Below are 13,232 nucleotides of genomic sequence, written 5' to 3' on the forward strand. Positions count from 1 at the left end.
TCAGGTGTCGAAGTGTGATCTCAAACCCGGCTAACTCCGTGAACTTGGTAAGCATACTTATGATCTTGTAAACGTACGACGCGAGCTGATCAGGGCAAATAACGTAGAAGCGATAGAATTCCTCCGCCAGTGAGAGGAGAGGTAAAGTATAGCCGACGTGAAAGGGATAGGCTAGAATGCGCAATACCTAGGACAGTGGCACTACATCGTGTCCCACTCGGCAGGGATCAGCTTGACGTGATCGGGAAGGCAGTATTTTTCCTTAAGCTCTAACAAATCTGCCTCCTTCATCGCGGACTTAAAGGTTTCAGATTCGACCTCAGGCAATTTCTAGAAGTCAGACCTGACATCGGAGTTACGAGGAACTATCTCTTCCACAGCCGAGAAACTTCCATCCTCAATAGTAGCGGGAACGTTCTCCGCATGAGGAGGAAGATGAATAGCTAGAGAGACCGGGTCACTTCCCTTGCTGGGTCCAGAAGGTATGTTAGACATATTTTCAATAAAAAAGAGTAAGGTATCAAACAAGAGAGAATTAAAAACGATAATGATCGCTGGAACAGAAGGAAAAGATGCACAATAATGGAAGAGGAAGAAGAAGATATAGGGTTTTGGTGCAAGAATTTTATAAAGTTTGAAGTTATATCCTCCCCCCTATTTATAGGAATCCAAGTGTCATAACCAAGAAATTGGCACATCAATTCATGGCACCATAACCGAAGCGACAGATCCAATCATAAGATGCACCCGAAATAAAACGGCGCATCAGGAAAATGCGTCATAATGATGCATGACATCACCTTGATTCATGGACAGCACAACTCCAAAATTCACGGCTCACGAAGGGCGACGTCGCCAGCTCGCCCCTATCATCACGACTCGATCAACTCACCCAATCATTTGACTGTAATGAATGGAATCAGCTCATTAAGCCCACCTGAGGCCGGCCTCAATAAGCGGAGGGACTAACTGTATGGGTCAAAATCTACCCTAGAATATTTAAGATAAGATAACACTAAAGAAAGAATTCTCGTTGGTCGAGGTGGATCAAGAAGCAACGAGACTCATAGTTGAAGAGTCGACGAGAATTGAGGTCGAGATGTCAATAATGATTGAGGTCGAGTATCGTAGATGAAGTTGTAACGACTAATTTTCGAAATAAGATATTAAAGAGAATATTCTAGTGGATATTCTCCGCACTTGTACTATTAGGGTTTACTAGGAATGTGTATCATATAAATAAAAAAAGAGACAATGATATGAAGCATGTGATATTCATTTTGTAAGAATAGACTTTGATAAAAAGAATATCTCTCCCTCTCTCTCTCTCTTGCTAAGATACAAACACTACCTTTTTACCAAGATTCGTGTGATCAGATCCGAGAATAATTCGAACATTCAAAGATTTATGTGTCATTAATCATTATCAGGAGGAACAATCATCTAGTCCATCCTTTATTGGGTGAATCACTTCTCCTATTTTCTTAAATGCCATTTATTACTATTCATTACTATTACATGTTGCATTATTGTACATACTTTTTGGTATAGTTATCAAATTGTTATCACTTTTCTACCAGATGTATTCAACGTTTGTCACACTTTCGGAAGTCACATCTAGAAATATTTTTTTTGGTAAATAGCTTTTTTATTAACCAAAAAAGTATCATTTACAGACTCCAGGCAAACAGCCGACCTCTTGCACTCCTATTTACATCTTACAGCCCCTAGTTTAGCTATACTAACTATAGGAAATCAAGAAAATGTTCATCTATCTCACGAAGGGTATGAACTCAGCAGACTCAAAGGCTTGCACCATTTACTAAGGTTTTGTCCTCTAATGTGAATATGTACTGATATTTCTCTACTGACTCTATCTTCATCATAGGTGCTCTTCTGGAACCGTAGCAGATTCCTCTCCCTCCATATGACATAGACTGTCATCGCATATGCACAGCTGGTGATAGCTCCCAGTCCACTCTTCCTCTTGGCAGTATTGCATAGCCATTGCAATTCATGTTTGGCATCACCTCTGTTCCTGATATGCCCATGCCAGGTCAGTAATCTCAGCCATAATGAACCTGTAACAGGGCATTCAAAGAATAGATGTGCATGAGTTTCAATGCCACCATGATAGAAAACACAAGCCATATGATCTTGTATGCCTATCATCTGCAGTCAATCCACTGTTGCCAGCCTGTTTTGCACTGTAAACCATAGGATAAATTTCACTCGTGGAGGGATGTTTTACTGCAGGTAAGGCTTTTCCAGGGGACTTTGGGGTGAGGAGGAATCAAGTGTAGGTACATCTTTTTAATAGAGAAAGAACCATCCACGTTCTGCATTGTTTCTAACGTTACAAGTAAGTCACCTTGTACCACAACCTGTTGTATAACCATATCTCGAGTTTCCATAATCTTCCTAACTACCCAAGATGTTGTCTTAGGTATAGGGCATGAGTCAAGAGTTTGTTTCTTGATGTAGTAGCTATGTACCTACTTTATCTAGAGGTAGTTCTTTTTCTATGTAATTGACCATAACTACTTTATTATTGCAGCCTTATTCTATATACATAAATTCAGGACATTCAAGCCTCCAGCTGCTTGAGGTAAACATACTTTGTCCCAAGACACCAGTGCTTTCTTTGATAGATTTATCATTCCAGTTCATAAGAAGTTCTACATAGACTTTCAATAGCTTTCATTACCTTCTTTGGTATCACAAAGATCTGTGCCCAGTAAATTTGTATTCCAAATATTACAAATTTTATCAACTGAGGTCTGCCTGCATAAGAGAAGAGATTGGCAGACCAACACTTCATCCTTGCAGTAATCTTTTTAATAAGAAACAGACATTGAACCACTGAAAGTTTTTTAGATGACAATAGAACCTCCAAATATTTGAAAGATAGATCACCCAAGGAATATTCCAAGAGTTGCACTATGTCTTGTTTAATGTTCTCTGTCACACCGACTATGTAAATGGAGCTTATGGTAGCATTAGCCTGTAGACCTGAAGCTTGTGAGAATGCTTGAAAAACACCGTTCAATAGCTTAACAAACTCTTTATCTGCTCTACAGAACATAAGCAAGTCATCAGCAAAGCAACTATGAGTGACTCCCAGTTTCCTACACTTTGGATGAAAATTAAAATCACCATTTGTAATCAATTGATTCACCTAGAAATATTATTATTAACTAGGTTTAACCCATAATCATATAAATTTAATTATTTGAATCAAGAGCTATATTTTTTGGTCAAACAGTTTACAAATGTTATAATTTGTAAGTTAAATTAACATTTTATTTGGTCTGTTCAATTGAATACTTTTATTAGGGGTGTTCATAAAAACCCGAAAAATCGAACCAAACCGAAAACCAAACTAAACTGACCAAAAAACCGATACTTTTTAGGTTTGGTTTGGTTTTGGTTTTAAATTTTAAAAACCGATCAAATTTGGTTTGGTTTTGGTTTTAATCAAAAAAATAACAGAAAAAACCGATTATAAAAGTAGCTATTTAAATTTATTATTACACCTATATATATGTATATTTTTATATAAAGTTTTTAAAATTTTATAGTACATCTTAATCACTTGTATTTTTAGTCTAGTTCTTTGCTATTATAATAATTTAATTCTTTGCTTTTACATTCTAATTTGATTGGTAGTTTTCTTTTGCTAAATACAAGAATTTATTTCATATAAAAATAATCGATTTTTAATTGAGTACTTAAATTATTCATCACTATTTGATTCAATTATTATCAATATATCTTGGTAAATGATAGATTTCTCAAAGAGCAATTGATCTGATAGTTTTACATTGATAATGTAGTCGTCGGAATATGCGTTTGGTAGTGTATCTCTCATATTTAAGAAAAAATCGATAAATAACCGAAAAACCCGAAAAACCGACAAAAACTGACAAAAACCGAATCGATAAAAAACCGACTTAATTGGTTTGGTTTGGTTCTAATATTTGAAAAACCGACTTATTTGATTTGATTTCTTTTGAGAAAAAAATCGATTCAAACCGAACCACGAATACCCCAAACTTTTATAATTAATCGCATTAGGAGATCTTTTCTTCTTAGGTAGAGGTAGAAAATGTCTAGTGAAGTGCAAGCATAATAACACTCGGTCACAATGGCAGGCGAAAATACTAAAATGCATATGCAATAGCTGTTAAATGAAAAAACATGAGTTTACTTGGTCAAGCGCTTCACAGGAACAAAATGAAAGCACGGCCAAGGTGGGCCTTGATTTGATAAAATAGACGCGTAGAGCGCGGAAAATGGACGCGTGTCTGCTGAAGATAGTGGGGTTTGCGGTGATCTGTCGGTATTAAAATCTGATGGTATAAGCGAATAGATAGACTCGTTTCCGAGCCAAAGACGGCTAATTTTCATTAATATAGGAAACAATAATAAACTATTACTACTACTAATATAATACTTTGAAATACAACAAGTGTGCAGTACTCTACGGATCTCAATATGGGTCACTCTATCAGGACAACAACATAGTCGGCGGCTATTGGTAAGTGAAATGTGCCGTAGCCGTATTTGTTTTCTACTATTAGACGCTTTCTTTTTGAATTGGTCATCATCTATTCCCAATTAGAAATCCCTTTTACTCATTGCTCTTTGGCGTTTGCCACCCACGCTCCAATAATTCTCCCCTGATTCATTATCTGAAGTTCCCCCCCCCACCCCCCTTTTATTTCTTTACATATTAAATCTCAAATATAGTTTAGTTTATTTATTAAAAAAATAAGAGAAGCTTCTTGAAAATAAGAGATTACCACAAGTGTGATTGGTTACTGAAATGGATAAAAAGCATGAAAGATTAGACTCTAAATTTTAGTAATTAAAAAATAAAAATATTAAGTTATATTTTTTATCTACTTAAGATTTCATTTATAAAGCTATTTAAAATATATATTGGTGAAAAGTAATAAGTATAAAAGAAATATACTCAATATATTCCTATAGGTGGGATACGTGAAAAATAATAAGTAATCAAAATATTAATTGATTTGAGTATTAAACAATAAAGGGCAACACAAATTAATCACTCCAGAAATATAAAGATTTGATGGACAAATACACTTTGTTTAACTTTGATTTGCTTATTATCTGTAAAATAAAATCTAAAACTAACGAAATTTAGTAGTACAAAATTGGTTACGTGTCCATGACAAGAATAAACAAGTAGAAGAAACCTCATTCCTAAACAAAACACGGCCGTCTAATATCAAAAATCCAAAGCCAATCAACATCTCTAAACCGCTTTTGTCTACGTAAACGCCCGCGTGCCACGTAACTCCCTACACATTTCTCAATTATTACTCTCTCCACACACCTCTCTTCTTATATTGCTTGGGCGGCGCTTTCTCACCTCCAGTCAAACCCCTCGTTGACCACGCTCCCCCTACCCCACCTCTCCTTTTAATCTCTCTTCCTTCCTCTATTATATAACTAACTCTTACCTATCCTTTGTTCCTCACTCTGTTTTTCACATAGAATATTAAGCAGTGTTGTGTATTTTCTTTTGACAAAATGGCTGTCAAAAATAAGGTTAGTAATGGTGATCTGAAAGGAGGAAATGTGAAAACAAATGGAGTTAAGGAGGTTCACTACAGAGGTGTAAGGAAGAGGCCATGGGGTCGGTATGCAGCTGAAATCCGTGACCCGGGTAAGAAGAGTCGGGTCTGGTTGGGTACTTTTGACACGGCGGAAGAGGCGGCTAAGGCGTACGACACTGCCGCTCGAGAGTTTCGTGGACCCAAAGCTAAAACTAACTTCCCTTTACCGTCGGAGAATCAGAGTACCAGTCACAGCAGCACCATGGAGTCCTCTAGCGGAGAGACTGGCATTCACGCGCCGCCTCATGCGCCGCTCGAGCTGGATCTCACGCGCCGACTTGGCTCCGTAGCTGCTGATGGCGGTGACAACTGTCGTCGTTCTGGTGAAGTTGGGTACCCGATTTTCCACCAACAGCCGACGGTGGCGGTTCTCCCTAACGGCCAGCCGGTTTTGCTCTTTGATTCTTTGTGGCGGCCGGGAGTTGTTAACAGGCCTCAGCCTTACCATGTAATGCCGATGGCGATGGGGTTTAACGGCGTTAACGCCGGAGTGGATCCTACTGTGTCAGACTCGTCCTCTGTAGTGGAAGAGAACCAATATGATGGGAAAAGAGGAATTGATCTTGATCTTAACCTTGCTCCACCTACGGAATTTTGATGATGACGATAATAAATTTGGTAGAGAGAAGAGTGAGACAGAGACTAATGGTTGAATTTTGTGTATACGTTAAAAGAACTGTTCGTTTTTTGCAGCTGAGGGGTTTGTTATGATGTTCTCTTGCTGTTTCTACTATTTGTTAACTCTAATCCTTGTTTAGGCATTCTGATTTAATGAGAAAATTAGTGTTTTCTCCTTGGATTGTCTAATTTTCAGCTAATCTAATGTTAGTAGCATATTTTCCCCTATTATTTGGGAGTTGAGTATATTATATTGCATTATCTATCCCAGTACTTTAGATCTTGTTTTAATTATTATTAAAGAAAGGGAAACAATGATGGATAATGTTCGACTATACTGCAGTTTTTTCAACTCTCCAGGCTTTTCAATGTATATTTGGGCGAACTTCTAGTGGTCTAACAAACCTTAAATCGTACAAGTACTCGGGCTATTTTCCTAATGGTTTTATTTTGTACTACTTAATTATTGAGAGAAATATCATAATAGTTGTCGGCCAAATCGATCCCAAATTTAGAAAGCATTAACAATCCTAGTCTAACTGGAAAAATCATTTCAACTTCGTACCAGATTCATTTTTCGGTTGCAATGCCAAAGTAGATAGTAGTTATTATTATCTTTTTTTTCAGTCAAAGATACTACTGTTTAACCAAAAATCTGAATCCTAAAAGAAAAATTCGGGTTACTGATAATCAGGAGACAAAAAATAAAATACTTTTGAGAACAATGGTAGAGGATAAATAGATAAGTATTTCAGTGTATTCTCAATAGTATCTCGTGTCCTTACAAATGATGATACTTCTTTCTTTTATAGATCATTCTAGGTAAAGGAATAAAGCATCAGTTTTAATGACATAATCATGAGCAATAAATGACATTAAATAAGTCGTTATACAATCATTCCTATTAAATACCAACTTTATAACGTATCAGACATTTAATAATGAATTTGGACTCCTTTCTGTCATCTGATCCTTGCTTTCAATGCCTTCTAATCCGTTGGCTGCAAATAATTTAAATTGGTACGAGACTCGTATCTATACGTCGTCTCGTGCTTATTTAAATTCTTCTTCCCGTGGCTGTTTTCACCGTGCCTCTTAGTCAATTGCTGTTCTTTGACCATTCAACTAATCCACGTGTCATGCCACATCATTTTTAATATAAATTCAGTTTTTTTCCCAATACAGATAGTCCCCCCACTTTCCATTTTTTTATCAATTAAATAATTGGGAAGTGGATCTTCATGTAAAAAGAACTTTTGCCACAATTAATGCTCATGACAGTACTAACGTCTCAGCAGTCTTTTCCATTTAATGCTCTGTCCATGTGTCATTTTATAATTGATTCCGCTATTCATTCCTTTCTTCGAGACTTCTTCATTCTCACTATTTACGAAGTGATAGCTGCCTTTATTATAGGCTTTTCATCATTATACTTAAAAAGTTGACGGTTCCCATTTTACACATAACTTTGTCTTCCTTTGTCTTCTTCACTAATCTTCGACACATACCTTCTTCTTGACAATGTCTTCTTCAAACCCTAACCGTAAAAAAGTTCCAATTCTAGATCAGTTCCCCAACGCCCCTATTAGACACAGAAGAGGCGGAGGAAGTAGGCCTCGAACAGGGTTAGAATCTACGCGAGGTGGTTCCTCTGGTTCTTCTTCAAGGAGTTTTGTTCCAAAAGCCCCTTCTTCTAAGAGTAAGGGAAATTCTTGATACTTCTCAAGAACCCTCAGTTGATGATATAGTTCCCAGTGATTTGTCTTTTGAAAGTGACAAAACGTCTCTTCAAAAACAAATTAAAAATTTAGAAAGAGCCGATACTTACCCAACATTAGTAACCGAGCTTACAATCCCCACTATAAGAAGAGATTGTAATTGGAAGGATAGTCTTCGAATGTCAATTCCTTCCCCAAATCAAAGAATTTCTTCTTTTAGAAATGGGTATTCTTCTGTTTACACTTACCCCTTCACTTTGGGTTTTAATCCTCCGATTGACCCAGTTATTCTCGATTTTTGTCGTTTCTTTACCATTTGTTTGGCCCAAATTGGTCCATTGGTGTGGAGAACAGTGGCTTGTTTGAGATATTTATCATCCAAGGCCAATGTCAATTTCACCTTTTCTCATCTCATTCATCTATACCATCCCAACTTAATACGCCATGGGGTTTTCACCTTAACTGCAAGGAGCAAAAAAGTTTTGGTAAACCCTGAGGATGACAAAGATCGTGGATGGTATATCCGTTACGTTGCTGTCCGTACAGTGGATTTGATTGGTGAAACAAATATTCCCTTTCCTGAGAAGTGGAATTTTGAATGTAAGTTTTCTCTTATTTACCGTACCTACTTTTGAGAATTTCAAAAGAATGTTGTTTTTTAACCTCGTCCCTTCTTGGTTTTTTGTAGCAACCATGGGAGATGTGGAACCTATTCCCAACTTTCGTGGTTGGGTAGACTCACTTTTGAAAATTGCTACTAGGGAGCAAAGAACTTGGAAATCAATTTCTTCCTTACATGGCTGGAAAGTCAAAACACACGGTATCCCCTCTTTTACAAAATTTTGTTTTACATGTTAAACACTTTTTCCTCAACTTTAATCATGTATATCCACTCTTTAATCAGGATTTGGCATTAGAGGAATGACAGCTGAAGTAGCTATGGCCATTCGCATGTCTGCGAATGCTGCTCTGGATTTAGATAAGGCTCGAGCCTTGTTGCCTAAAAGAAAAGCTACAAAGGAAAGTTCTGAAGAAGAAGAGGAGGGTACCTCCCTAATTACCAGGCCAAGGGCCAGGAGACGAATAGTCATTGATGATGAAATTGAAAACACTCCTGCTCGTACCTCCGCCACCGAGCCTGTTTTGATTCAATCTGATGAGGATGCCGAACCAAGAGATAATAATGAATCAATTCAGCACCTTTTTGACAGTGGTTTCGAGAGTGGCGAGCTCGGACCTGTTTTTGACGAAGCTCCTCTTTCCTCACTTGTTCCCATTTCCTCCATTCCTCTGCCTACCGTAAGTGTTTCTTTACCAGCTTTAACACCTTCCATTTGTTTGCCAATTTCTACTGCTCCTATATCTATTCCCTTGGCTACTTCAACCGCACCTGCTTCTGCTCCGGTGTTGGTTTCGACATCTTTTCCCTCCATTCCTTCTATTCCCTCCGCTGCTCGTCTTCCCTCTGTTCATCATACAGAGACAGGTTCTAGCAGCGGAAATATGTCAATGAGAAGTGTTACTTTGGAAGTTCCTGCCAATCATAGCCTCCTGAGGAAGACTGGCAGAGCCGATGTTTGGCTTGAACCTCTCATTGGTGATATCGAGAAGAAGAAGATGGAGAGCCATAGCTGCTTAACTTTGATGAACGACGTAGTTCATTCTACTTTGAAGGTATTTCAACCAACAAGTTTTTTTCTCTTTTTTTTTAAAATTATCTTCAATTTCTCATTTCCATGACTTACCTCTGTAGGCTAACCTTATTAGCACGGAATTAATGAGAAGAATTTCCTCACTGGAAAGAAAAGCTCGTGAGTCTGAGAAGTCTGTCCACGAGGCTGAGGAAATTGCTAGGGGTGCCCAACTTGAAGCAACCAACTGGAAGGAGCAGTTCGAAAATGCTCAAGGGGCTATAGAAGAGTTGCAAGAAAATAAAAACCTCCTAGAGCTGCAAAACCGTGGTTTAACTTCTGAGCTGGCAACAGTCAAAGCTTCTTCAAGCTAATTGAAAAGAGATAAAGAGCTTTTGGAATGCTCTTTATCAAAACAATTATCCAGAGCTAGTGAAGAAGTTAGAGAGCTGAAGGCACTTTTGGCTAAAAAGGAAGAATATGCAGGAAAGTTAGTGCAAAACTTAACTCAAGCTCAGGCTGACTTACAGACTTCTTCTGTCGAGATTCAAACCTTGAAGAGTTCTCATTCTTCTCTTGAAGCTTCCCTTGATTCCCATTTAGCTGAAAATCAAATTTTAAAAAACGATCTTGCTATGTGGGAAAAGGAATATGGACTTCTAGAGGAAAATTTCAACATAGAAGTGAGTTGGGCTTTTCTGAATTCTCGTCGTGATGCTTTGATGGAAGCTTCTCAAGAGGGTTTTGACTTGTAGTCTGAACTGGCTAAAGTCATAGACACCATCGAGAAAAGCCAACAGTCTACTGATACTCCTTCTCCTGCCCTTGAAGTTCCTGAAAATGTTGTTATTCCAGCTTCAGAGGGTGAAACTTCTACAACCCAGTCTATGGAAGTTGAAACTTCCGTGACAATCCCCTCAAGCTCAGCTGAAACCGTTCTTGTTGCTGCTTCTTCAGAAGTTGCCACCGTGCCTGTGGCTGAAAGTGAAATTCATATTGCAACTTCTGATGTACTAAGCCCTTCAATTGAATGATGATTTTATCCCTTAGTTTTTAAGGGATTTTTTGGTGAAAGTCCCCAGTTATCATAATGGGGCAATTGTATAAACTTTTATTGACTAAGTTTCTACTTAGTTTTTTTTTTTAATTAGATCAAGAAGTTTGTTAAACTTCAATGTGTTCTACTCTTGCCTTTTATTTACTTATTTAGGACTTATAGAATAGTTTAGCATTTTTATCCTTTGAAAATGCTTTATGATTCTCCCATGACTTATTGACATGAGGCTTATAAAAGAAGGCCCTTTTATTTTATCGACACTTAATGAAGAAGACATCTCGACTTCATAATGGTGTTAAAATACGATGAAAGTAATAGGGAAACACACGTTTTGTATGAAACAACTTTGGCAAGTTTTCATTCATAAACTTTTAACAAGTGTTTGACTGTTACATGTATTACAATACATCTACAACTTTTCTCGTAACTGTTTTTCTTGTAACAGATTTGTAAATAACATAAACTAAACAAGGTTTTTTTTATAACCTGTTTCAGTACATAGTCATGACCCTATCTTTACATGTTAAGAAGGGTTTGATAGGTGACTTTGTTTATGAGTTTGAGAGATGACTCTGTTGTTCTCATGAATGCTGAAGACTTCGTAACTTCTTCTCAACACTTGCTTCAATTTGGCCGACTTTTATTCGATACTCGTATCTGTTTCTTTGCACCTATCTGTGTATAATATGTAGTCCCCCAAGTGTTTGAGCAGTGAAGTATGAAGCCTCGAACACTTGTTTATTTCTTTTTACTTTGGCCCTTTTCCTGAAACAGAAAGATATACGGGACTCGACTATGTGATTATAGATGAAGACTGCCTAACTCGTGTGTATTTCCATCAGATTAATTGTAACCCTGGGCTAGGAATTTATGCATACTCCATTTTGCCTTGCAGGTTGTGACTCATCATTTGGCACGAGTTAGGATATTTAGCCTAGCATCTAAAATCGTTAGTAAAATATTAAAAAATCAAGAGAAGAATTTTTACATGATGATACCTGACCGTAGGTACTTTCTTAAAAGTAATATCTTTTTAAGTGGACAGCATTCCAATGTGAGGGTAAAACTTTACCATCCATTGTTTCCAACTGGTATGCTCCTTTTCCCGCAATGCCACGAACTTTGTATGGTCCTTCCCATGTTGGACTTAGCTTTCCTGAGTTAACAGCTTTTGTAGATTGGAAAACCTTTTTAAGCACAAAATCCCCAATTTTGAAAAATCTGAGGCGTGCTTTCCTGTTGTAATATCGTTCTATTACTTGCTTTTGTGCTGCCATCCTTATCAAAGCAGCCTCTCTTCTTCCTTCAAGTAAATCTGGGCTAACCCGCATCTCTTCATTATTAGATTCCTCCGTTGCCTGATCGTACCGTATGCTTGGCTCACCTATTTCAACTGGTATTAAGGCTTCCGTACCATAAACCATCGAAAATGGTGTTTCTCCAATGCCTGTTTTGGTCGTTGTACGATAAGCCCATAATACTCCGGGTAACACCTCAGGCCAATTACCTTTTGAATCTTGTAACCTCTTTTTCAAGTTATTGATAATAACTTTGTTAGTTGATTCCGCTTGTCCATTTCCCACTGGATGGTATGGTGTAGATGTTATTCTTTTGATCTGCCAACTTTGAAAAAATTCTGTAACTTGTGCTCCAATGAATTGTGGTCCATTGTCACATACGATCTCCTTTGGTACTCCAAAGCGGCATATTATATTGCGCCATATGAAGTCTTTAACTTCTTTTTCTCGTACCTGTTTAAATGCCCCTGCTTCTACCCATTTAGTGAAATAATCTGTAAGTACGAGTAGAAATTTTACCTGACCTTTCGCTTGTGGAAGTGGACCTACGATATCCATTCCCCATTTCATAAAAGGCCAAGGGACTAAAACAGTATGTAGTAACTCAACTGGTCTGTGCATATTATTGCCGTACCTTTGACATTTATCACATTTGGACACGAAAATGGTTGCCTCTTCTTCCATCTTAGGCCAATAATATCCTGTGCGAATTAACGTTCTTACCAGTGACCGTCCTCCTGCGTGATTCCCACAATGTCCTTCATGTACTTCTCTCATGACATATTCGGTTTGAGAAGGGCCGAGACACCTTGCTAGTGGTCCGCCGAACATCTTTCGATAAAGATTACCTTGATATAAACAATATCGTGCAGCTCTTTTGCAAAGCGCGAAAGCCTTTTCTTTGTCATTAGGCACGGTTCCGTGCTGTAAAAAGGCAACAATTTCATTTCTCCAATCCCATGTTAGATGATTAAAATTTACCTCGTTTTTGTCAAGTTCGAGAATGGAATGAAATAGATGTATGACTGAAGCATCTGTATTGTTTGCCACGTCTGCTGCGGATGCAAGGTTTGCTAAAGCATCTGCATCTGCATTCTCATCTCTTGGGACTTGCACTACTTTCCAAGTTTGGAATTGCTTTACTAACTCCCGTACCTTTGCGAGGTATTCTTGCATTCGTGACTCTCTGGCTGTGTAAGTCCCCAGCATCTGATTAACCACGAGTTGAGAATCACTCTTGATTATAATCTGTGTTATGCCGA

The 13,232-nt window shown here is 37.8% G+C and overlaps 1 protein-coding gene across 1 annotated transcript; it reads left to right on the forward strand.

The window, feature by feature from the left end:
• Positions 1-5,389: 5,389 nt before the first annotated feature.
• On the forward strand, positions 5,390-6,512 carry LOC104222902 (ethylene-responsive transcription factor 4). The gene has a single exon (XM_009774223.2). It carries the CDS (start codon positions 5,563-5,565, stop codon positions 6,244-6,246), a length of 684 nt encoding a protein of 227 aa, XP_009772525.1. The 5' UTR covers positions 5,390-5,562; the 3' UTR covers positions 6,247-6,512.
• The last annotated feature ends 6,720 nt before the right edge of the window (positions 6,513-13,232 follow it).

This window comes from Nicotiana sylvestris, chromosome 7 (assembly GCF_000393655.2).
Source record: "Nicotiana sylvestris chromosome 7, ASM39365v2, whole genome shotgun sequence".
In the NCBI taxonomy this organism is placed as follows: Eukaryota; Viridiplantae; Streptophyta; class Magnoliopsida; order Solanales; family Solanaceae; genus Nicotiana; species Nicotiana sylvestris.

Excerpts from the sequence above, each read along its gene's own strand:
- LOC104222902 (XM_009774223.2), top strand. The coding sequence starts at position 5,563 with ATGGCTGTCAAAAATAAGGTTAGTAATGGTGATCTGAAAGGAGGAAAT.